This window comes from Musa acuminata, chromosome BXJ2-8, assembly GCF_036884655.1.
Source record: "Musa acuminata AAA Group cultivar baxijiao chromosome BXJ2-8, Cavendish_Baxijiao_AAA, whole genome shotgun sequence".
Taxonomy (NCBI): Eukaryota; Viridiplantae; Streptophyta; class Magnoliopsida; order Zingiberales; family Musaceae; genus Musa; species Musa acuminata.
In genome coordinates, this window is record NC_088345.1 from 428,547 (window position 1) to 454,455 (window position 25,909).

The window sequence follows — 25,909 nt, forward strand, 5'->3', positions numbered from 1 at the left end:
GTGACGTGGGGCAATAACGAAGAGCTACCAATAAAGATTTTTTATCACATGCATGAATATTTCTTTCGACCACAAATTCACCAACATCAAGCTACCAAAAAAATATATAGTTGTTCTCTCAAGAAAAATCCATATCCACCTTGCGGTAATCAAAGGCATGGTTAATCATTCTTATCTACATCAATATTTGATGGAATATGGACATCTATCCAGATCTGCAGAAATGCTGTAGAATATGAACTTCATGTTGGATTTCCCACCAGCCATTAAATGAAAAATATGAAAATGAGAAAAAGAATCTACATCATTTCAATGGACAGCAGCCTGTTCCTGGGCTTAGATTATTCTAGGAAATACAACAGCTTCAATTCAAAACCTTTTAGTAAGAAATGATAATGAACACAAGTACATCAGGAGTCCAAGAACAAGAAAAAATATGGTGCCTAAACAAACTCACCAAATACCCAACATCTGTGATGTATAATTTTCCCTCGACCATCTACAGAAAATAATCATGTTTTCCTGTATATCACAAAAGGCAATTGCCTATTTACATCAAATAGTTGTTGAATTTTACCCCAGATTCTAGTGCTGCTGGGGTAAAATTTCTAGGCAATTGCCTATTTACAACAAATACTTGGCAACTGACAGTATCCTATACCAACAAGCCTCACAAAATCCTGAAATCGACCTTTCAACAATGGTGGCTCAATCTCAGAAGAGCATGTAATAGATCTCTCAGAAAAATGGATCTTCTGTAATGAAGTTGTTCACTGCAAGTTGACAAATGGAGTTCAGAACCTTTACTCGCTCAGCTTTACTCTCGTGTTGCCAATGACAGTCACATTTTGAAGCCTCATGAACTCAGATCTCATGAAGAGTGCATATAGTAGTTCATTCCATGTATCTGGAACCCCAGGTAAGCACCAGTGGCTGCAGTCCTGCCTGTGGAGTGGAGAAGGACCCAACTTGCCAAGGTAAAACAAGGATAAATGTCCGTCTTTCCTTCGGGCTGTCATCTGTGTCACATTCAACAGATCCAGTTCTAGAACCTTGGTTGCAGTAGAATTTTCCAAGGGTACATTCCTAAGTGGCCTCAAGAAATGTGACCAAGGTTTTAAGGATAACCGTGGACCTAAATCCGGTAGTGTCTCCAAGTGACAATTCCCGCCTGTTTTCCAGTCGCCACTTCTGCGCAAAGCCACAACATTTCACAAACCATCATAATCAAGTAAACCACCACCCACTTTGGAATTGAAGTTTCTATATTCTGTGATAACAGTTATATGATGTAAAGTTCCATTAAAAGACAATCATGTGTCATTTTTTTGCCATCCATGATGATAAGCATTTAATTGATATTAGAAATAACAAAAGGGAACAAAATCTGATTTAGATATTGTGAAAGGTAAGGTTCTTGCACCAAGAGTATGGTACAAGAGATTTAGATCATCAACTGTTCGCCCATGAATTGATTGTTTCTGAGAAGCATCAATGAACATAACAACAAGAGATTCAGATCAGATTGTTCATAAGTTGACCAAACTGGCACTTAAACTGTAATTTGATCAAGAATTCTAATGTGCACTAACTGGTTGCATAGGCCAGTTAAATTACATGATCAGCAATTATGCTAATCATGATTTTTACTGCACCAGTGCAGTTAAGTTCACCACACAAGTAAAAAAGTATGGTTGAGACAAATTAATTCCATTGTGATTTTTACTCAATACAAATTCACCAAATTGCAGAGAACCATTTACTAAAAAATATCAATGGCTTCTAACATAATTCTCCATACAAGTAAACCTATGCTTGAGACAAATTTGGGGATCCACAGTTCATTTCTGCACCCATGATCATGCACGTATGTGTGCATGCAATTAGGTACAAGACCTGGAGCACCTTTAAGCAGGGATGGGTTTAGGGAGGGACTATGCATACCATTAAATGACTCATTCATCCTATTTAATGTGCCCATGCAAATTCTTGCATACAAATGTAGTAAGTAAGCAAATTTTTTTTATTATGTAGAAGGACATGGTAATTCAGAAGAAAGAAAGATTGATCAAATTAAATAAAAATACTGCTGAAAATGGACTAAGTTGTGGATCCTTTGACCAGATAGCCGGGAATTTGCAATTTGTGGTACCTATATAAAAAAACAAACCTTCTGCTCTATTCCAGTCCATAACATTTAAGCCACGATGATTTAAGAAAAGGAATTCTATCATATTAAATCATAACATATTGCACTGTCCATTATTAAAAATGTGGACTAAGTTTTCTCTTTCTATACCCCCCTCCTCTCTTCTCCATCTTCCCTCATTTTCCTCTCTTTGCAAGAAATAGAAAGCCAGTCCTCCAAAACAAGCCAACTAATTTGTGAGCGCCCGAGAGGTCATTCCTAGATGATTTAATTTATTTTGACCTTTTAAAACAATGAATGGGATAATTGACATCTTGATGTGATGCCTGGATTACTTCCAACATAGAAAGTGATAGTCAGGTCACAAGTTCGTTATAGCCAACAAAATTTTTAAAAACGAACCAAGGAATGCAATTTCTGTTATTGGAGCTGTGCCAGTCTGTGGCTGGGGATGATAAGGAAGAATGAGAAGATGAGGAAGAATGAGGGGATGACAAGGAAGAAGAGGAGGAAAAAGAGGGGAGACAATTGGTGGCGAGCAGTAGACAGTCAAGACACACACACATATATATACACACACACACACATGTATATATATCTAGTGAATCAAACCCAACCGCCCGGTTTGGGCTGGTGTTAATCGACAATTAAATACTGAACTGATCAGTTTTGCAATGCATGAAATGAACTATAATTTGTTGTTGTAGAATAATTTAGATCCACAAAAAATATTCTTGTAGTTAATATAGCTTTATTTCTAAATGTATTTATTATATTTGCAATTTTCCATCTAATGATTACAGAATGAAAAAGATAATGTAGAAGCATTTAAAAACCTTTAAGAATTGCATAGTTTGTCTCTTATCATATTTGGTTGTGGTAAATTATATTAATGTTGACACTAAATATCTCCTAACCATGTCCAATGTGTCCCACTGAATTAAAGTTCCCGCCTCTACTGTATATGATAAAAAAGATTGGCTTTAGCCCTCATCGGACAACTACAAGATAGCAGCACTAGGAAAGCTATTGTATATAAGAAAAAAAAGTTCTTTCTTTACTCCTCATTGGACAACTGCAAGAAAGCTGTTACTTGGTAGAAGATAGTAAAATTAAATTTGAGGCATTTCAAAGCTAGAATGATACCTAGAATATAAGCATCGCTAAGATATGGATATCTATTGTTATCGGGGATAAAACCATGTTTAGTCTCACTATGGTTGGAGAGTTAAGAGTCAAGGCCTAATAAAGAGTCAAAGTTGACCTCTCTCAAACACACCTTTTAGGTCCATATTGAAAGGATAAAACAGTGTGGGGCCTACCATAGAGCAGACAAGTATCACAGCTCAGAGAACTCACACCCGTTATGCGTGATGGCTAATGTGGATATTATTAGACTCGAAGAGACCTTAGTTCTCCAACTGTGAGGATCCAGTAAAACCATATTTAGTCACACATTGTTTGGAGAGTTAGAGAGCCAAATCCTAACAAAAAAGTGCCAAAGGTAATTACTCAATCAGAGGTGCCTTTTGCAGTCCAGTCCCAAAGAGGGCCCAACCCATTGTGGTCAATTCCTTGTCCATATAGGTGACTTATATGTTTGAAATGGGCTAAATATAACTCTTGTAGAAACAAAACAATAGTGCATAATTATGATGGAGATGTGCTACCAAGGAAGGGTCTATTACTTCTTGATCAGGGCAGGGTTCACTGACTAAGCTAGGCAACTCTAACATTAATGCCAATGAAATTTGAATAAAAAAAATTCCCTCACCATTTTTTTAGATAAAAATATTTTGGAGCATAAAAAAGGGAATAAATTCCTAGGTGAACCCTTTATGCTTAATTTAATTGCCTATAAATGCTCATGTGACGAAAATGGGTGCAGGACATGTCAAAGATGCATGTCTCACGGAGTTAATAAATTCAATAAACAAAATCATCATTCATTATATTCCAAATAATCAAAAGTAATATCAAGTATCAACATATCAAGTCAATTGGTAGAAATTGTTCCGATTACAAAATGTAATAAGACAAAGATGATGAAGAAAAGCAACAGGGATCTAGCAACAATAGCAAAACATAGTAATAGTAATATGGGGAAACGAAGAAACAATCATTGGAAGAAGTACATCATGGCTGTTGAAATGATAATATTAGAAAACTCATGTAATCGCTTTCAACATCTCACTGAAGGACCTATTTTTCCTATGTAAGGTGGTCTATTTCCACTCAAAAGGAACCTTCAACCAAGGGCGTTTAATCAGATCACAATTCTTAGCAAATGCTGCTTAAGATGTAACTGCGGAGAGTAACTTAATTCATATAACTTAGTGGTGTCCTAAAATGTAGCATATTTGGCTTCTGTTTGGTTCAGGAGGACCAGTATTTTTCGGTCCGACTGTCGATCAGCATGCCAACCAGCCCAATTTCGACCCATTCATGTGCAATACAGGGCCTCCTGCTTGGTAAGTCTTGTGAATAGGATAGTAAGACCTATGGACAGAGCCCAACCCATTCTTAATTTTATACATTTTTAAAATAAAAAATTAAAATCCTAAGTTTCTAGATCCTCATCTCTTGTTCATCGTTGCTCACATCTCTTAACACTCGCATTCGTCATTGCTCGTGCATGTCACCTATACCCATCACTATAACCGTCCCTACCCATGTCTATCACCTACTTGTCACTGCCTGCATCCGTCACTGTCGGCCCTAGCAATCGATACTCTTCTCCTCATCCTCCTCTGTCACCTCATTTCCTTCAACTCTTCTACCACCTTCACTCTCCTCTCCATTGTCACCACCTGTTCTCTCATATCCAACGTCCCCACCTCTCCTCTCCTTCCATGTTGTGGCTTCTCCTCTTATGCCACCTCCTAATTCTTTAGAAACTCTGAAATAGGATTTTTTTCAAATTTTAGCTGACTTTTCAGGCTTTTTTGAGAAAGGCAGTGTGTAGACCAATATTGGCACTATTGCTATTGCCTTATTACTATTATAAACAGCTCATAATCAGAGATTTTAGACTAAGTAGGACAAAGACCAAAGGTATGCAACTTAGTAAATACTAAAAGAAGAATTGAGAGTGCGATTGAAATGGATGGAGAAGATATTCCTATAACTAAAAATTGTAGACAAATTAGATCTATTATTTAATTAAGAAAAAGATCGATGATAATGTTCTCTAGAGAAAAAGAGGGTGGATAAAGTGGAGAGGGAACCCAGGTTTTTTTGTAATCATAGAGGACCTCTTGGTTTAAAAAAGAAATTCAAGTCCAATAGATAAGTGTGTTGAGTGTTTAAAAGACATACAAAAAATTAGGATGGTTGAGATGTGTCAGAATAGATATAAAGAGTCACAAGAAAAAGATAGAAAAAAAAATATTTTGAGTCGTGAATAACAAGCATTACAATTTCGCCCGGACTGATCTATACCCGCCAGTGTTTACCAGTCCATGCATGAACCAGGGCGTGAATCATCCCTTTTCATGTGGTCTAGTTCGGTGTACTATTTTTTTCATAAGCCCTGGGTCTCCATGCATTTCGCAACCACTTGTCGCTAGTGTGGTAAGTCAAAAGAACTTGAATGGAGAATCGGCACAAGCCTAGACAAAAAGAGCTTAAAGAGCATGCATGAAAAAAAGATTGGCATGATGGGTGGTGAGACTTCCTTGCAACATTTAGGTTGTTAGTCTAGTTACAAACACTGTCCTCGCACACATTCTCGGACCCCTCCCCTTCATCAGTCAAGGTAACATGAATAAGAAGAATGTGGAATATTTCAAAGTCGAGCCTTTTTTATGACTTTTAAAGAGCTGTGAGGAATACACCATGAGTATGTTAAAATGAAGTGGTGTGAGCTTCAAGAAAGCAAGCCTACAAATCTGTCTCAATAAAATTCACATCTAGACATGCCCTTGATAACTTTGGTGGGCACAGCAACAAAAGGCTCCAGAACATTTTTGGAATGTAATGTACAACATCAAATAACAAACACGAGATTACAAGTGGAATTCTTTGATGAGATAACTCTCCTACAAAGTAATGGAATAAAATTCTTCAGGAACAAATAGAAAGATTTTATAAACATATATGAAGTTATGCTTGCGAGAAAGTTTTGCATAAATAATGTGGCACTTCTAAACTCATCGAGCAACATTCATATAGTAGCAAACCACTCTAAGATGTCCAAACTCATTGCAAACTATTTCGTCCCAGTGATGAACGATACAGAGTGATATCATTGCCAAGGCCCAAGGGTGTGTCAGTATATACCCTTGGCATGGCATAGAGATGCAAACTAGTACATCTAGATACAGCTGGTACCACACCATTGACTATTTACTATCCTGACATATACTTAATTATTGTTTATATTGGAAGATATGTATTGGATGTCTCAAGATGCACATTACAAATATATTAAAAAGAGAGCGACATTAACTATGATTAAAATAATATCATGTGTTTGCTTAATTCAGGAAGTAACTACAAAAAACAATGATCTGCTATTATACATCATGTCAAGAAAATAGAAGGGCTTTTCTCACTATATTTTGGATGTCCACAAGCTAGAAACATGACATTAAGCTTTTTAATTGAAAAAAACTTTGCTTACGCGAAGTGATAGTATTTAGTGCAGATTAGTAAAATAATGTACAGGAAACCTAAGTACTTACCAAAAATATATATCCAAGGAACCTAAGAACTTAACAAAAGCTATAAATTTAAGGGAGTGAAAATATGTTTGCTTTTGTTACACAATCAGTATGTACCTGAAATGAACAGGAGCATATGTTCGGAAGATGACTTGAGTCTTGCTCCTATTGACTTCTTTACGAATCCACTCAAACAATGTCTGAATTGATCTTTGATAAGCTGTATTCACACTCATCTCCATCTTCACCTGGCCTCCTTCTTGGAAATAGCAACCCCTGAATTAGAAGATCTTTATTTTAATCTAGACTCGTTTATAAATGTAATACTGCCACTCTGTTGAGAAATAACCTAAGTTTATTTTCAGTCTTTCATGATCTTGCATCACTCGTAATTATCTTAACAATTGTACCATCACTCAAGACTCAAGTGTTTGATCTTGAGTAGTGTTACCTTGGTAGGTATCAATGAGAATGGTGTGGTCCTTAGTAAATTGTGTTTGTTACTGAATGTAAGAGGTCCAAAAGTGCCTCTTAATCCCTATAAGTAGATGTGGGGTGTTCATGATGTGTGCAAGGACTAAATAGATAAGAAACAAAGTTTGTATTTGCTTCCATCCAAGTTCCACCACTCTTTCAACAAATTTGTATTTGACCTTATTCAAGTGGCTAGTGATATGCAACTTTATATATCTTGCTTCATCAAAGAGAATTATGAATAAGGGTGTATCCAAATAAAAGTCATGTTTGAAACTCAAAATCTACAGGAGGTAGTAAAGAAAAGTTGAGTAACCTCAAGAAAATGCTACTCTTATAACGCAATAAATAGATGTTAAAGGATTTGGGAAGACAAGAAGGCACTCTTTCTCATCTGCCAAGACCTAGATGAAGGCAACACAAGAAGGTCATTTCTGCCAATATCTTCAAAGAAGCATGAGAGGTCCAACACTCCTACATGCTCAAGCTGACAAAATCTACTTGCACTTTTCTTAAGTTCTAAAACATGATCATAACCAGCTAAGTTGTGATGCTTTATAAGAGAGAGAGTAAATGAGTACAAAGTTCAGCATAATCACCAACAATGTTACTCCCTTTTCTATCTCCTATGTTCTGTGAAGCAAAAAGGAGGCAGGCCCGTCTCCTCAGTCTTCACCATAATAAGCAGATAAAAGGAGTTCCAAAGATCTTGCATTTTGATCTTGATAGTAATAAGCAAAAGAAAAAAGTGTTGAAAGAACTATACATCCAATCGATGTACAGAAGTGTCTAAAGGTTGTAGACTGCTTTTGGTAGGAGATTGCCAGAAGCAGAGGTAATCTTTCAACATTAAAACTGAGCTGATAAGTTGAACAAAATGATCATCCAATTTGTGATAAGTAAAGATATCAGTCTGCTGTTTACCAATTATCATAAGTTCATGACAGTTAAAATTTATCAAAATCAAACCAACCATCAAAGATAAAGGAAGTATTATTTGACAAGCTATCTAACATAAAAAAATATCAAACTCTTACTAGTTAGCCAACTAGAAGTTGAATCAACTTGGGTACTCATGAGCAATTTTGTGTACTTATTCTTCATCTGTTTGTTCACTGTCTGAACTGAAAGTGCTAACTTAGTCACAAACCCAGTGAAATGGAAAAATCACATTTCAAATTCATTTTGGAGCATCAGGATAGATGGGGAATGGACTACTGCTAACTAGTAGCACTTCCTTTTTTGTTTAATTATGTGGACGATGCAAGAATCCAAAACCTGTAGTATCAACTCCATGTATTATGCTATTTAGGTGAGAATGCAGTTTGACTATGTAATTACCCTCTAATGGTCTTCTCATAGTTCCACCAGTGCCCAGTATTGAAGACGAGGATATCAGCGTCCTTCCATCTATTAGAAGTCCAATCCAAAATGTCCAATTTAAGAGTAGTCTTCACTTTTTTGGGCACACCTGCTGGGGCACGGCTTTGGAGCACCAGAAATGGTGCTCTGTAATACTCCACAGTACAGTTGTAGTCACTGAAGTTAAACACCAAGAAGCCCATATGTTTTGTGATTGGGCTTCCATTTACTTCATAGATTGAGCTCTTATTTGAAACAGCCACAGAAAGCATGCAAAGGAGAGACTCCCATTGATTCCTTCCAATTGAATCGCCTACAAAAACCAGCCTTCTGTTCCTTAGCTTCTCCAGCATCTTCTTGGGATCAAATCTGATCAAGTGAATAGGAAAACAGGAAGGATTTAGGAACAACTAATTTCACACAGTGCTAATATCATCAATCTACAGTTTTCTTAACTAAAGCCAATTAACCTAAGGGGCAGTAACTCCATCATCTAGTTTTAAATATACAATATTAAAGCATCTTCAGAGGACTACAAGAATCATTACATTTAACGGATGTGTTTAAGAAAACTTCAGTGTCGGAGAAGCAGATGAAGTAATGCTACATATTTCCATATCACTCTTAAAAGACATAAACGGTACTTGTTTTCGTTTACTAGTAAAAGATTCCCATGGATTGCTGATTAAAATTTTAAGGAGAAGAAAAATCAAAGAATCCCGTTTCATTTTCTTCTCTTTTCTTTTTTGTCTTTTGGGGCCCTAAAATCTGAAAATTCTAAGAGACATGCGGTAAGAACAATTTTAGAAAAATAAAACTATAATAAAATGTAAATATATTCTTAAAAATTGAAAACTACATTTGAAATCCTTTAAATTGCAAAACAAATGTAAATTATTGATAGAAGTAAAAAAAAAAAAGTATTAAATAGAAAAATTGTACGCTTACTTGAAGTATGTAAAACCACATTATTTACTTATATTTATTTAATAAAAAATCTGATTAACTAGAAACACAAAAAGAGAGACAAGAAAGGTTCAAACCAAATATAGGGAAAGATCATGTAACCGTTGGCTAAATACTCGTATAGTTTTGCTTTAAATGTTTCCTGAAGCCCAGGTGTTTGAACAGCAAATGCTGAGACCCTGCTAAATGACGAGGGTTCCCTTGTTTCAATTACCCAGATTTTTCGGGATTATATAATAGATAACTATATATTCAATCGAATGACTATAAAACAACGAGACGGTGTGTTCCTCAACAGTCCAAAGACAAGTCCATCCAGATAACCCAAAAACGTTGAGGACGGCATCAACAAACAATAAAATCGCACGAACATGAAGTCCGTGCATCCTTACAGTGAACATCCACGAGAATCTTGCATGTTTGACAGCTATTCGATAGACACATGAATTCCAACATGAAGCTTCTCGGTATTCAAGTGGAGGTATGTAGAATAAGCCTATCAAAAACTAAAGAAATAGCAAAATCAATGGAATACACAAGGCATAGGATCAAAATAGATGAGAAGGAAAGGAGGAAGGATAAAGAAGAATACAGAGCGAACGAAAAAGAAGAAATCTCGAAGGAAGTAAAGCGACAATAGAGGAGGAGAAAGCTGAAACCTTTGGGCTAAAAATGTGCAGCATCGATTCCAAAAGAAAAATTTCTTCAAAAGTAAAGAACAAAATGTCAAAACCTTGAAAGAAAATTAAATCGCGGAAGTGAGACCTGGGGAGATCGCAGCCAGCAGGCTGCCACCGCCACTTGGTGTACATACGGTCGGGCCTTCCATTCTCGGAGCAGCGGAAGCCCTCGTCCAAGAACGGGCAGTCCACCGACTCGTACAGCGGGTACCCCTCATCCCACACCCACTCCCCCTCGAACCAATCGCATCCCCCGCCGCCGCCCACGGCCGGCCCACTCTCCCACGCGAGGCCAGCGACGCCGTAATAGTCGGAGTGCACGAGGCGCAGCAGCAGGAGGAAGACGAGGGCGGCGGTGAGGACGAAGAGCCCCAGTGCGCCAAAGTGCTCGAAGGGCTTAACCCGCCTCCCGAGCCGCCGCAGAGCGTCCGAGCGCTCCTCCCAGCCGCCGTGGCCGCCGCTCCTCCTCTTGGCCGGAGATGCGGCAAGAGGCGTCGAGTAATTCGCCGACGGCACGGCGGAGCCGGAGCTTCCCATGAGTCGTCAGTTTACCAAGGAGGGATCATCGGCATCGGTGGTGGAAGTTTATGGCAGGCAGACATGGATTTGGGCAAACGGAAGGAATAAGCGAGGAGGATAGACTGAGTGGGAAAAAGCTACAAGAATAAATAAAATGGAGGAGAATGGCAAGATGATCGATTTGGTTTGTGGTTGTGAGAGGGGAACAGAGCTTATAGACAGACCATCACCCATTCATCATTCATTCATTCATTGAACGAGTTAAAATCTTTTCTTTCGATCGTCAAGCGAAGAAGAAGAAATATCAAATAAATAATAATAATAATCATAATATTAATGATTTACAAATACGATATATACATTTTTTATGTTTTTATTTCCCCCGAGAAACATACATGTTTGTGATCGTTAATGGACAGCCGTCCGTGGCCGTCTCACCGAGGAAGACGTGATTGTGAGTTCTTTCTCGCTTTGGCTGATAGGAGCCGATATCGACGACTTCCAACACGTCGCTCGTAACTAAACTTCACAGGCCCAACAACACACGACCCTACCCGTCTAATCTTACCGAGGATTGATTGGTTTCACAGGTTGGTTGGGCCCCGTATTACCTTCTCCAAAGAAAAGGAGGGTGCGAGAGGAGCGATCGGTAGGGGGTGTACACGTGAGTTACGAAGCCGGTGTTCCGGAACGGTGGGTGTGCCGACCCACGATATCCACGTCCATCGCATCCAATCGTCCACGCACGGGAGTGCTTGCTGCTTATCCCCGCGAACAGGATTCGGCAAAGTCCACTATTATTAGCTAAGCAAGCAGTCCGCGGCCAACGGGCGGTGTGTGTACTCTTCCCCCGTGTTAAGAGTGGGGAGGAATAGACCCTGTCCGGAACCACACTGCTAAGCTTCAACCAGTTGATCCTCGATGCATCAATAATAATAATAATAATTATTATTATTATTATTATTATTATTATTGTTGTAAAAGACAGACAGAAATTATTAGTTCGAGGATTTATTAGTCCCAACTTATCCTAAAAATAGGGAAAAAGAAAGGGGGTGGGTGGTAAAACAATATGGTAGATGGGGGGGATTTATTAGTGCATGGCGATATCCAACTCGACAATAAATACAGTAGAAACTCGCTTAGAAATCAATGATCCAAATATTATAACGGTTGATTCGAGTTGACTCTTTGGATTTTTGATGTCAATTAACACTTGGGGTGTTTCGATTGAGTCTTCGAGATTGGTTTGTGTATCGATGAAACAATAAAACCTCAAGTTCGAGTTGAGCATCACCTACATCATTTAATTTTATAAATAAAAATATATTTTTTGATTAAAAAAAATAAAGAAATACTATAAGACAGCTATCGGCAATTTAGAGAGTAAATATATGTGAAAAGGCATATATATATATATATATATATATATATATATATGATTATTAAGATCCATTTAGATATTTAAGGTTTTATCTGCTTGAACCACCTAACCTCTTGTTTGTATTTAATAAACATATATAATATTATAGATGTTAAGATATAACAATAGGCAAACATGTAGATTGGTGCTAGATGGGTATTGGATATCCACTATCATCATAGTACCGAAATCTTCTAAGTGAACGCATCACAAAAATAATAAATAATTTGATGATCTACTCGCACTCGAACCCTTCCCCACTTGTTATTATCAATGCAAGGAATAATCCCCCTAATATCATTCTTGTGGGATTCATATTTTGCTGTAACTAGCGAGGCAATAACCAAACAGAATATTTATAAAAATGTAAACATATAACTCCAAAAGAAAATTATATCCTTATTGTCCTTTTGGATAACTTGTTTAAAGACTTTATAGTAAGAATTGAATATTTGATCTCGTTTTGATATAGACATATTTACATCAATAAATTTCCACACGATGAGAATCTTTTGAAAAGGACCCTTTAGCATCTATTCCCTAAAGAGATGTGAGATGAACAATTTGACCACAAGAAATAGGAAAAATAAGAACCACTACTTATTTGCAATTAAAGTTAGTTAGCCATTATTCTCATTTGGATAGAAATCTTTATAGGAGTTGTCTGGTAGTTTAGATAGTAACATTTTTTAATAATTTATTTTATTTAAAATTTTAAATTTTAAAATAAGATATTCTTCGTGTATATCTCTTTTAGGTTTGTTTACCCCCCCCCCCAAACTATAATCTCTTTAAGATTTGTCCTATCTTGTTTACCCCAAACTATAACATTTATAGATTAAGAGGATAATTTAGTTACACCTTCCTCGATTAATCGCTCAAGTATATCAACGTTAAACTACACTCTTCATCAACTATCAATAGTTAGTCGCGTATATTTATACTGAGTTGCCAAAGAGTTCTTTTAGAAATTTGAATATTATTAATTTTAGATAAGAATCTAATTAAGAGTATATTAGTAGTTAAATTATATTTTTTTTTATAATTATTTTCTACTTGGATCAAGAGTTGATTATGATTAAATGAATGGTGGAGAAAAGTGGTAGTTGATTTAGAATCAAAATTTTACTTAAAAAGACTTTTATATTTGGAAGGAAGATCAAGCTTTTTTTAAATCAAAAGGAGGAGTATATCATGTATTTGTTTCCATGATTCTCATCCTCTTGTATCATCGAGGGTAGTAATATATTTAATTATCTTCGATTGATATTCTATTTCTCGATAGTTTGATTTCCAAGACAATTGATCGTTTATGAATCTTAAATGTCCATGATTTATGAATTCATAATTTTCTAAATAAGTCATGATGTGATGCTCTCTTATTAAGCTAGTAAATGTCTCGTTGTTTTTGTTTGTTGATCCAATTGCTCGCCGGCGAGGGCGAGGGGTGGGGCGGCATCGGTGCAGGACACAGGCGGCCGGCCGAGGTGCTCGTCGCCCAGACACCAAGCAGGCCATGGGCTGCCTGGTTCAGGTCGAGCGAGCCGGACTGGGTAAAGTCCAGTTTACAGAGACAGGCTCCGGTTCAGCCCAATGGGGCCCCACCTCGTTCGATCCCGCCCAGGACGTCTGATCTGTCAAATCAGAGGAGGATTTTTTTTGTTTAAATAATTATATAATTTTCGAGTTTATATTCTATTTGAACGATATGTATGGCGGTGGATTCCTTATAAAACTTAGATAAGTTTAAGATTTGATGAAATTTTGGTATAATATTTATAGATGTTGTTAATGGACATTTACGTCGTGGTCGAGGTGTCAACATAGCTCTGTCCAATCTCGGATACACAAGGTTGCCCATGCGGATGCTCGAGTGGTGGAAGCGAGCATCAAGTCAAGTTGAGTTCGAGTCTCATTTCTTGAGTGCAGTCTTTCTCCCTTGACGAGTGGCCTGCTTTTTCGTCATCGAGTTTCTACACACATGTCGAGGTCGAGAGGGAGATTTCCTAACTCGACCCCTCCGAAGGTTAAGTTAGTGTTTAGTGAAGTAAAAAGGGGTTGAATGCTCGAAGTCATTCCTCCGACGTCGATTAAGGGATTGACTTTTATACCTACAAACGAGGATCGATCGAATAATCTATTAATGGCGATCGACTTGTACTTTCTGTACGAGCATCGATCGACCTGCATGTGTCCGTACTATGCGACGTCATTCCTCCGACGTCGATTAAGGGGTTGACTTTTATATCTACAAACGAGGATCGATCGAATAATCTATTAATGGCGATCGACTTGTACTTTCTGTACGAGCATCGATCGACCTGCATGTGTCCGTACTATGCGACGTCATTCCTCCGACGTCGATTAAGGGGTTGACTTTTATATCTACAAACGAGGATCGATCGAATAATCTATTAATGGCGATCGACTTGTACTTTCTGTACGAGCATCGATCGACCTGCATGTGTCCGTACTATGCGACGTCATTCCAAACTTTTTGTAACAGCTATGTACTATGCGACATCTGCATAGTACAAAGCTGTTAAATCATTTAATTGTATTAGCGGATATTAGTATTTATTTGTTTGTCGTGATTTAGCTAATTAGTAGAGATTGATATTTCTCTCTCATCATTCATGTTGTCAATTGATTGCCACTTTGGCAACCGCAACAATTTTTGTGGATAAACACTTGAATCTATTTATGAGATCACTGCAAATGTAATAGCATCACATGGACTACACGGATCATCCCAGTCACCCGTTTTAGGTGGAAATATAGCTATTCATGGATATGAAGGTTCTCATAGTCCATCTAAATAAAATATGTTTTACTTCAAAATAATTTTATTGATATTCTTAATCAAATCTAGCGTAATTCAAATCTACATTTTCACCAAAATTTAATTATACCGTTTTAACAAAATCTTTGTCCCATTTAATCTGAGATGATTATCTCATTTAATCTATATCAACTTATAATAAGATATTCATAGGAATCTTATAAGTTAATTTAAATATTTTTGATGTGGAATTAAATCAAGACGTGACAATCCCCGCATAAGGGTTTGACTTAGGGGTATTCAAGTTGAATCTAAAATTTGAATCGGAATAAAACGGGTTCATAAATAATTCTGATTTGAAGGTATTCTTCTTTAGTCTAATTAATTGGTTCGAGCCGAACTAAATCATTTTTAATTTAAGAGATATTAATTTGATTGAGTTTATTGTCTTAAGCCTTTAATCGGTTCAAACTAATTAATCGAGTCTACCCAAATATCTAATTTTATAAATAATATAGGCTCGATTTCATAAATATTATCGTCTCATCCAATAGAACAAAGATTTCTATTCAAATTAATTGAATATATATATATATATATATATATATAATATTTAAAATTATAAATAGATTTTGAAGGTAAATCTGAATTGATTTCAATTTAGATTATTTTTATTTTAACTGAATATAATTTAGGGTTCAGTTTGAATACCCCTAATTTGACGTTTTCAATAATACCAAATATAACATAGAATAAGACTCTAGTATAATGCTTCAAGGCTAATTTAATGGTGACTACATATCACTAAACACTCTTAATACGAAACTAAATCAGTTGTAATATCCATACTTAAGGGATTGAATTTCTTATTAAGATACAAACACATCTTAAAAATTAGACTTTGATGTGTTGTCTAATATTATTTATGGATAACTCTTTTCTATGCTCAATAAATACCATATCAGTTTATAAATATCAATTACCATAAATCGATTTGATGAAATAATTAAGTCTCAACCACTAACCTAAATTATTTAAACTCAAACGAATAATAATTTGCCTATCATATCCTTAATTCAACATAAATTTCTAAACACTATGCCGTAGTAAACGGGGAATTACAAGAAAGAATATTATTATTTTTTATTGCGAGAAAACCTAAACATAGTAAATTAGAAGCAACAGTAAGTAGCATCCACTGAAACCAATAGCAGGATGCAATCGAAAACTCGGACTGGTTTGTCTGTCTTCATCGACTGGCTCTTCTCCTCTTGGAAGATCTTTTATTCCGTGAAGATAAATAAAATAAAATAAAATAAAATAAAATAAAATAAAATAAACCCCTCCTTATCGCCTTTGTTCGAAGATTCTCTTTGTTCCTCCTTCGCACGTCAAGATTCTCTCACCCGTCCCTGCCAACATAAACCGTGGGCCAAATGACATACCAATACCATGGGCGTCGCACTCAGCAGTGATAGAATAAACACGGATCGTAGCTGCAGTACTCCAAATCACAACCCATTGTCTGTCTTCTTTATTTTATTTCTTCTTCTTCCTTTTTCTTCGTTATTTCTTATCGTACGTCTCTCATCACCACCCACACACACACACACGCATTATGTTTGTCATGGCGTCGGTCGACTTCAGCTCTCCACCAGAATATTCTGCCCACTTCACAACGTGTGTGATAAAGAGTTTATAGAACAAGTATTTGATTAAATTGATAGGAGTATCATGTTCTGTCTACAACAAAAAAAGTCTTTGATGTCTTCTATCGTCGTAAATAAGTAGGAAGACGTCATAATCAATCTTCTAATGATCGACTCCATTTAGATATTTTTAGGTTTTATTAATTGTAAACAAATATACTTCCAAACTACAAATCCACATTATTTATATGGATGTACGTACAATAAAAACTAAACACCATGGAGGAGGATGAGCCCTTTATTAAAGTAGTACAGTGGTATCATACCCATTTTGTGACTCGAGTGAATACAGTTTTACGTTTCCTTGTTATCTTGTGATATCCTTATCTCATTTGAGTAGATTGGGATGTGTTTGACTAGATAGTGGACAATAATTAACTGCTTCTTCTTATCTTCATGGCCGTGGTTATAACACTCGAGTATGATTATGATTGAAGTGGGCTCTGCAATTGGTGATTTAACTACAAAAGAAACTACTACCAATTGGTGCTTATTTTAATGTAAGCTGATCAATGACTTAATAGAATGGATCTACACGTAGGGGGCCAATCGACAGTCAAGCGTTACCATCCAACAAAACTAAACCATGGGCGGCACAGATTTCTAAATGGGAATACGTTGTACTAAGTTGTGTATCATTAAGATTGATAGATTGTTTCGTTTCATTCTTGGAAGGAAGGGTTTTGAGATGGTACATCAAAGATGCTTAGACACAAAAGAAGTACAGATTAACACTGCATCACGTGTTAGTGTTCTTGTTCTTTGGTTTCTTTTGTGGTTCAAAAGGTGCATGCAAGTGTATGTTTATTTTCGTCTTTAGAGAGAGAGAGAGAGAGAGAGAGAGAGAACAGGTGGATGAAAGCCAGCTCTTGAAACCCAATATATTCTTTTATATTGTCCTATTAGTCCGAGTTGTATCTGCTCTGGAGAATAGTCATCACCATGTGAGGGTGAGTGGCAACCTGATGGCCCTTCCTCTACCTCTAATCCTGCAGACATAAATGTCCTCTGCACGCGAACATTTTTGTTCTCTTTATAATATGCTCGTATATCTGACCAGGCAAAAAAAGAGAAGATCTTGATTCGTATAGTTAGTTTACCAAGTTTTAAGACCTCAAAGTTCATGTCCAATTAATTGATTCATTTTGGTGTACTCCACTCCGTATATGCTGAATCGAAAGTGATGTTTGAGCTCCAAAATTAAGTCTCATGTTTTGTTTGAACGACAACCGCGTCAATAGGCACCGAGAGAAATCACTGCTCGCTTAGATAACAGGTCACATCATGCATGGATCATGGTGCAATCCATGCCACCAACTCTCGTTCTAATGACTTCCATTCCTTTATTCTGAAACCAGACTTGAATTGTTATTAAGTCAGGAGTGATTGAATTGCTGATGCACATCTCTTCGGGCAAAACCAAAATAAATCTTACTGTGGTGTCGGATTAAAGAACCATTTGTCTGACGTCTGCAGCGTCGGCAAAAGGGCTATATAAACAGATAACCCTGCCTCTCTCCTTGTTCGCGTACCATACTAGTTGCAAGTAGATATCCCACTACCGGTCTCTGGGTAAGTGGATTGAGGTCATCATGTTGGGTGTATTCAGCGGGGAGGTGGTAGAGGTCCCGGAGGAGCTGGTGGTGGCCGGCAGCAGGACGCCGTCCCCCAAGACACGGGCGGCGGAGCTGATGAACCGATTCCTCGGCAGCTCCGCTCCGGCGGTGTCGATCCAGCTCGGGTACTTGGGCCACCTCGCCTACTCCCACACCAACCAGTCCCCCTTCGCTCCCAGGTTGATCCTCTCCGTTCCTCCCATATATTTATCCTCGGCTCAAATGAAAGAACAAAAGTTTCTGTCACCGTTCTTTCTGCTCTCTCTCTCTCTCTCTCTCTCTCTCTCCCTTCACCGGGAAAGTGATGATCTCAGAAACGAAGCAGATGCATCCACGCAACTTAATGCAGAGACGTGCATGCACAAGTCATATATCTAGGCAGCACGAGTATAAAGAGATCCCTGAAACGATAGATCTCACCATCCATTTCAGATTCGAAAAGCATCTGATCTCCCCAAGCAGAAATTTCTGCATGCTAATATTGATGATGCATCTGTCATTCTGGATCACTAGTGTTCCCTTGCTTACTGATCCGATTGCTGGGGAAGAGGAAGGGAAATCGTATGCAACGTTCGGTGCGGATTTGCCTCTGTTGATTGCCGACGCCCAAACTGTGGTGGGTTCGGTGGGGCCCAAACCGTGCGTCTAGCTTTTCCTACCAATCAGATTGTCCCAACTGTGCTGATTTGTCTCTGTTGATAGCTGACGCCCATAGTTATCGGAACTCGGTATAGAAAAACCCACGCTCGTGACGCGTGGACTCCACTAAGCGAGAAAGGAATAGACAACCACATTAACTTTGCACGCGCACGTGGGGCCCACGTCCGTGCGTGTGGTTGGATAATAGCTAAGTCGGTCCGTCATCCTTATCCACACACTTCCCAGGATTTGCACCTCTCTTGCTAAACATCTCGTCTTCTTTACCTTCAAAAGATTCCCCTTACGTGTTCATATCTCGTGCCACAAATAATTGGGCGCATCCACCGTATATATATATATATATATATATATATATATATATATATATATATATATATATCTGGGATTTGTTTTATTAACTTGATTTGAATAAGTCAATCATATGGTTTTGATTAATAGAGTTGGTTGAAAATGAAGTATCTTATCGAATTTAAATGTACAATTGAATCGAGTATTCCACACACCTTTGCTTATTTCTTAAGAGTCAAACCGACGTATACGGCACTCCAAGTGCGGCTTGGATTTGGTTGATGCAATGATGGACGCGTGTGCAGGATGTTTGCAGCCAAGGACGAGATATACTGCCTGTTCGAGGGAGTGCTGACTAACTTGGGAAGCTTGAGGCAGCAGTATGGGCTTTCCAAGAGCGCCAACGAGGTGGTGCTGGTAATGGAGGCGTATAAGGCCCTCCGCGACCGAGCCCCCTATCCGCCCAGCTTCATGCTCGCACATCTCTCCGGCAACTTCGCCTTCGTCCTCTTCGACAAGTCAACTTCATCCATCCTCGTCGCATCTGTACGCCATCCTCCCTCCTCCCTCCAGCATCCATGTCCATTCCTTTGTTTCTTGCAGCTCTTATATGTGGCCATTGCTATCTACGGCTGGCGATACATGCTGGTGCTGTCACAGGACCCAGATGGAAGGGTACCCTTGTTCTGGGGCATAACAGCCGATGGATGCCTTGCCTTTGCTGATGACCTGGATTTGCTGAAGGGATCATGCGGGAAGTCACTTGCACCATTCCCCAAAGGTACGTAATCCACCCAACAGTCCGAATTGTCGAACTATATTCTCTAATTAAATGAATGAATGAGTATCACAATCCGAGATGTGATTGTGATATCACTAATGTGATTGTGGCAAGTTCAAAAACACTTTTGTTCCTTAGGATGTTACTACTCAAATGCATTGGGGGGCCTGAAAAGCTACGAGAATCCTAAGCACAAGGTCACTGCCGTTCTTGAAAACGAGGAAGAAGTATGTGGTGCCACTTTCAAGGTATGATGCCGTCTATTCATGTGTAGTAGTCATCGTTTTAATGAATCGTAAATCTTCTGCATTTCTCACTGTGTTGTGTGCATAATTATCTCTATATACGATCAAATGAAAATAAACCGTAGTGAAGGATGAATGGTTTAGTAACAAAATGAAAAGATTAGATTACTTGCTAAGTCAAAATAATGTATGCATAAACTTCTTACAGATGGGTGCGGTAATCAAAAGGAGTTGGAAGGATAGTTGTATCAAACAAATAATGCTACTGAAATAAATTGTGCAGCAAAGAAAGGCGAGTGTTTTTTGAATCACCAGAGACTAAATTTTCTTTGCATTGTGTGTGCAGGTGGAAGGGTCTGCGGTTGTCGCGGCAACACAATAAAGAGAGAGGGAAGCGATGGGGCAAACGACCACTGCTGTAGAAACTACAAAAGCCACGGAGTTGCTGGTTATGTAAATTATGTGGTGATGCCACCATTCCCTGTCTGTCTGTGTGATGGTCTTGTTTCTCTCTCTAGGAAAGCTTTCAGGGTAGTTTCTCTTTGTTCTGCAACAGTCCTCCTCCTCCGCTTTTGCACAATGATCAAGTCCTAACGATCAAGATCAATAAGCATGCATCATCCATTATCTATGCTCAGGAATAGCATGAAAAGTGACAAATAAGGTGATAAAACACTTCCATGGTCAGAATGGTTTGCACGATTTATACATCTCAAAGGAATCTGACTCTGAGCTATTCCATCTTATCATTAAAGGCTAAACATCTGAAGGCTTTTAGCTTTAAAGGATGTGCAGCATATCATTATTTGTATTGGAAATAATAGAATATAAGAAATTATGGAAGAAGTTTTATTGAAATAGCTTTAGCTTGAATATATTAAGCTGTCGCTCTCATATTTATATAGATTAGGAGGAAGAATTTTGCTCAACAGAATAAAGAATTTCTCTCAATAGAATAGAAAGATTTCCTTGTATAGTTGGAAAAATCTTATCTACTATCATGCCCCCAAAAGATGGTGCTCTGGATATTAATCTTGGATTGATGCAAAACAAATAGTTTACGAGCTAGAAGCTTCGTGAGTAAGGCAAGAGCAGATCGTTGCTGCTGTTGTTGCGGTTGCGACGACGATAATTGCAGTAGAGAAGAAAGCTACAGCAATGGAAAAAAGCTATAGCAATACTGTAGCAAAGGAAGAAGTTGTAGCAGAGGAAGAAGCTGCAGCAAAGGAGGAAGTTGCAGCGATGTTGCAATGATGCTATAGCAAAAGAGGAAGCTATAACAGAGGTACAACAGAGGAGAAAGCTGCAACAGAGGTGCAGCAAAGAAGGAAGCTACAATAGAGGAGGAAGCTACAACAATGCTACAATAGAGAAGAAAACTACAGCAGAGGAGGAAAGATGGGGGCAATGCTGGTGAGCGTAGCACCAGAGACGCCACAACGAAAGGGAATAGACGTTGGCGCAGAGTGGTAGTGGAAAAGAAAGTTGTAGTTGTCGTTTACTAAAGAGAAAAAATTTATCACACCGACGGCCTAACGACGAAAAAGCAGTAGTAGAAAGTCTTTCTTTTGCCGTCGAAGGTGGAGAAGCAATCGTGATGAATCCACAGTAAGAAGGAAGGAGAATTTTTCTCAACAGAATAAAAGATTTCCTTCAACAAAATAAAGAGATATCAATTTGCATACAGACTATAACGATTCGAGCATAACAAAATCTCCAACAAGTCAAGCAACTTGAATCTAACGAAACAATAGAAGAAGACAGCTATCAATTTGATGAAGCAAATTCATCTAAAACCCAACAAGTTACAACGCAAAGCTCTCAAGGCCAATTTTTGTAGTCATCACTGAGAACTAAATCCTAATTGTGAATTTGCCAGCGCAAGCAGCGTCGCCGACAGTCGCTCGGGCGGAGGCGCTGGCCGCGGAGAGGAGGACGCGTGTCGGTCGTGCACGGCGCAGTCAGGCACCGGTCGGAGAATGAAGTGAAAAATGACTATATATCATTTGAAAAAATAATCAAAAAAAAAAAAAAATATATATATATATATATATATCTTATTTTACATGAAAAAATATATTTCTGGCAAAAATAAATTAATGCACGGGGTGGCTGTGCGTATTATTTATTATGCACTGTCGCAGCGTCTCCAGCGCCACTTCCACTTATCACATCTTGAATCGACCAACTGAAGCTTCCTTGACCCGTACGTAACCATGAATCAGCTTGCCCACTCGCTATTGTCTTCCACTTCGTTGAATCCGACAAGGGGAAGCGGATAGATTACCTAATTCTAATACCACGAGTTGCCGCCCGGTATGAAAGCCAACGAGCACAACGACGTATCTCGCGGGTTCAGCTGATGGATGGAATACTGCGGCCAAAGTGGGAATCGGAATTACCAAAAGACGCATGGTTAGAACAAGTCACACACACATGCTTTCAGTAGTACGTACTATCATCACACACACCCTTTTCCATCTTATACGCATTTATCATCATGTATTGTTTGTTCTACATCATCACCTTGTAGAACCATGAGAGAAAGAAACCCCCCCCCCTCCCCCAACTATATATTGCTAAAACCCGCAGTAATAACCACACATTAGCTTAAAACTATACCCAAATCCCAGAAAAGAAAACCATATTTGGGTGAAGGTGGGAGATGAGGAGGATAGAGAAGAGGAACGGCCCACCCTCTTCAGTGCTGCCCTTCGCTTAACACTCTCAAAGAAACGAAGACACTATCGAGCTCACTTTGCGGCCATCACATTACGGAGCAACCGTTGGGATTCTCGTCGCTGAAGATGGTGCATGGCTCCCCAGGGGGAGGAGGCGGTGGCACGTACACCGGCCGACCGTAGCCGTAGCCCATGGGAGGGAATGCAGGACGGTCTTGGCCGTTCATCATCATCATCCTCTGCTGCTGCATCAGTGCTTGCAGGTACTGTTGCTGGTATGGATTTGCGCCTGCCATCATCATCTCCGGCGGCACCATCCCACCCTGGAAGTAGCCGGGCGGTGCGCCGTCTCCAACCGGACGGCCTTGGACAGCCGGAAAACTCCCCATGTGACCCATGGCTGGTTGCGTGTGACCCATCGGACCCATCATGTTAGGTTGGCCCATTGGAAGGCCCCCCCCTCCTCCCGCACCATTATTGCTCCCACCACCACCACCACCACCACCCTTATTGCCCCCATGGGATGGATTGCCATGATTAGCATGATTCCCGGCAGTGCCATTGCCACCCTTGTTTTTATTTCCCCCTCCATTCTTGCTGTCATGGGCCCCATCACCATTCTTACCACCACCGCCACCACCTGTTTTCCCTCCCCCACCATTGATGTTGCTGCCACCACCCACAGCCTTGTTTGGTACTTGAACCTCTCCTCCCTTACCACCACCACCACCACCACCATGACCATTGCCTTTCTTATCTTTTCCCGTACCATTTCCAATCGGTTGGAAGTTCATGGGCTTCATCATCTTGGGGTCATCGTACATGTCCTCATCATCGAACCCATCCAGGTCGTCCAAGTCCTCGTCGTCGAACTCATCGTAGTCATCACTGTAGTCACCTTCATCATCAATCTCTTCCTCGGGAGGAAGGTCGAACTTGACAGTTTTGCTCTCCTTCTTGAACGGCAACTTCAGGTCCTTGAGATTTGGAAACTTGAGATCTTTGAACCCTTTTGCCTGTTGCTGCTGCGGCTGTGGCTGCTGCCACTTGTGGTCCTTGCCTCCTCCTCCTCCTCCACCACCACCACCACCGCCACCACCTTTTTTGGTCTTTCCATTCTCCTTCTGTTGTCCTTTGGCTTGCTCGAACTGGAGCTTTTGGAGCTGGTTGGCGAGGTTCTGCTGGTTTCCACCCTTTGTAGGCCACAGCTCCGCATGTTTGCCAACCTTGCTAAGCTTTTTGATCAGGATGGCAGGATCCACATTCCCAGTGACGATCACCTTCCTCTCCTCCGCATCTATAGTGGTAGTGTAGACCCCTGAACTCCCCCAGTTAAAAATTGCCATGAAGCATTTGGTGATTATTGCACGAAAAATCGAAACCCATAGATCTGACGAGAATAGCGTTCTGATGTACATACAGAATGAAAAAAAGTGTCACAATAAGAAACAGAAATGACATATACCATCGATCTTATGAAGCACTTTCTTCACTTTCTTCTGGCATCCGTCACAACATATGTTCACCTTCAGTACGCATGCCTGCAAATGAAGCAAGAAACCAAAATTCAGAATCAAATACAGCCGAACATCACAAAGCATTACGATTAAAGAAGAAGAAGAAGAAGAAGAAGAAGCAAAGTAAAGAAAGAGACGAGCATGGGTTAATTTACCTGTATTTTGAGGAACTTGCTGTCTTCTTCTTTACTCATCCTTTCCACCCTGCCAAGCAACGCCTTTGAGATCCGAGAGAACAAGGACAAGGGGCAACAGGCAGAAGCCACTGTCTGCTTGATGGATTCCCCGGTGAATTTAAAACCCACGAGGAGATGGTCCGGTGTTATATATTATTTTATTCTGCACAGTGACAGCATGGTCGGTCCCAATAATGTGCGCTCACCGAGAATGACCTTAACTCTGGCTTGTTATATTTTCTTTTACTAGCCTTTTCGCTTTCACCATCTTCCAGCCATCACCACCACGTACGTGCTTTGGCAGCGAGTGAAGTCTTCCTTCTTTTTTCCTTTCACCTTGGAGTTAAAATCTTTGGTTTTACCCAGCTGGATCCGTCGAGAAGAGAGCCACCTCCCTCCCCTCCGCAGCGTAGCTCGTCTCAGGAGAGTGGTGACCGCTGCAGGCCCACCGTAAGGAACACCTGATTCAATAAATGATGGCGAGCTGCGCGCAGACGAGTGGAGCGCTGAATCCTTGTCAGAGGAGCCCGTCGGAATTTAGTGAAAGATCGGCACCAGCCGCGGTAAGAAACATCTGATTCAATAAATAATGGCAAAACAAAACACGGAAAGAGGAGCCCCCTGATTCAATGAAAGCAAGCATTAATGGATGCCACTGTTCTGACACACATCCTCGTGCTTCGTAAATTTCACGAACCATCCCACTCCCCTCTGCTAGTGGGGTCAACTGTGACCACCACCACCCCCACCCCCCCTCCTCCTCCTGTTCATTCATGCTCATCGGTTTGGTGTGATGCACCAGGAAGAAGAAGAAGATAATGAATAGACAGCGATCGATCACCACATCGATCATATCAGGTGATGCAAAACTTGTTCCGACAACTGACCGATGCTTTGACACGATTCAATTCATCGAACGGTGGCCGAATGGTTGCTTACGGTAGGGAAGCTACCTGAGGTTATATGGATAACTGAGCCAACTCTGTTGTGTGGACACTCTCACCGGAAAAAAATCTCTGAGGAACTCTTGGGGTTTGTACTGTTCGTGTTGGTTTCCAAACCAGACAAATCTCTGAGTTAATGCACACACGCCACGCCAAGAAATCGCAGATGTGAGTGCTGCCGTGGGCAGCTGTTTCCAGATGCGCCGGAATCATAGACGCAAACACCGAGGCGAGTGCACCAATATTCCCCTCTACGGAACGACAGTGATTACT

The 25,909-nt window shown here is 39.5% G+C and overlaps 3 protein-coding genes across 3 annotated transcripts; 1 reads left to right on the forward strand and 2 right to left on the reverse strand.

Annotated features, from left to right (window-relative positions):
- Positions 1-363: 363 nt before the first annotated feature.
- LOC135618492 (protein trichome birefringence-like 11) lies at positions 364-11,091 on the reverse strand. Its single transcript, XM_065119382.1, has 4 exons — positions 10,381-11,091; positions 8,629-9,018; positions 6,931-7,089; positions 364-1,191 (listed from the first exon to the last, which is right to left on the reverse strand). Exons 1-4 carry the CDS (start codon positions 10,830-10,832, stop codon positions 804-806), a joined length of 1,389 nt encoding a protein of 462 aa, XP_064975454.1. The 5' UTR covers positions 10,833-11,091; the 3' UTR covers positions 364-803.
- Positions 11,092-18,240: 7,149 nt separating this feature from the next.
- On the forward strand, positions 18,241-20,949 carry LOC103994187 (stem-specific protein TSJT1). Its single transcript, XM_009414513.3, has 5 exons — positions 18,241-18,523; positions 19,598-19,838; positions 19,953-20,073; positions 20,212-20,321; positions 20,665-20,949. Exons 1-5 carry the CDS (start codon positions 18,321-18,323, stop codon positions 20,698-20,700), a joined length of 711 nt encoding a protein of 236 aa, XP_009412788.1. The 5' UTR covers positions 18,241-18,320; the 3' UTR covers positions 20,701-20,949.
- Positions 20,950-22,758: 1,809 nt separating this feature from the next.
- LOC103994185 (heavy metal-associated isoprenylated plant protein 32) lies at positions 22,759-24,830 on the reverse strand. Its single transcript, XM_009414512.3, has 3 exons — positions 24,672-24,830; positions 24,465-24,540; positions 22,759-24,317 (listed from the first exon to the last, which is right to left on the reverse strand). The coding sequence occupies exons 1-3, from the start codon at positions 24,708-24,710 to the stop codon at positions 23,086-23,088; spliced, it is 1,347 nt and encodes a 448-aa protein (XP_009412787.2). The 5' UTR covers positions 24,711-24,830; the 3' UTR covers positions 22,759-23,085.
- Positions 24,831-25,909: the final 1,079 nt, after the last annotated feature.

Excerpts from the sequence above, each read along its gene's own strand:
- LOC103994185 (XM_009414512.3), bottom strand. The coding sequence starts at position 24,710 with ATGAGTAAAGAAGAAGACAGCAAGTTCCTCAAAATACAG. Across the intron at positions 24,541-24,671 it reads GCAAGTTCCTCAAAATACAG|GCATGCGTACTGAAGGTGAA; the intron begins GTAAATTAACCC and ends CTTCATTTGCAG. Across the intron at positions 24,318-24,464 it reads AGTGCTTCATAAGATCGATG|GGGTCTACACTACCACTATA; the intron begins GTATATGTCATT and ends GGGGGAGTTCAG.
- LOC103994187 (XM_009414513.3), top strand. The coding sequence starts at position 18,321 with ATGTTGGGTGTATTCAGCGGGGAGGTGGTAGAGGTCCCGGAGGAGCTG. Across the intron at positions 19,839-19,952 it reads CATCCATCCTCGTCGCATCT|GACCCAGATGGAAGGGTACC; the intron begins GTACGCCATCCT and ends GTGCTGTCACAG. Across the intron at positions 20,074-20,211 it reads ACTTGCACCATTCCCCAAAG|GATGTTACTACTCAAATGCA; the intron begins GTACGTAATCCA and ends TTTGTTCCTTAG.
- LOC135618492 (XM_065119382.1), bottom strand. The coding sequence starts at position 10,832 with ATGGGAAGCTCCGGCTCCGCCGTGCCGTCGGCGAATTACTCGACGCCT. Across the intron at positions 9,019-10,380 it reads GCTGGCTGCGATCTCCCCAG|ATTTGATCCCAAGAAGATGC; the intron begins GTCTCACTTCCG and ends TCACTTGATCAG. Across the intron at positions 1,192-6,930 it reads TATGCTCCTGTTCATTTCAG|AAGTGGCGACTGGAAAACAG; the intron begins GTACATACTGAT and ends GGCTTTGCGCAG.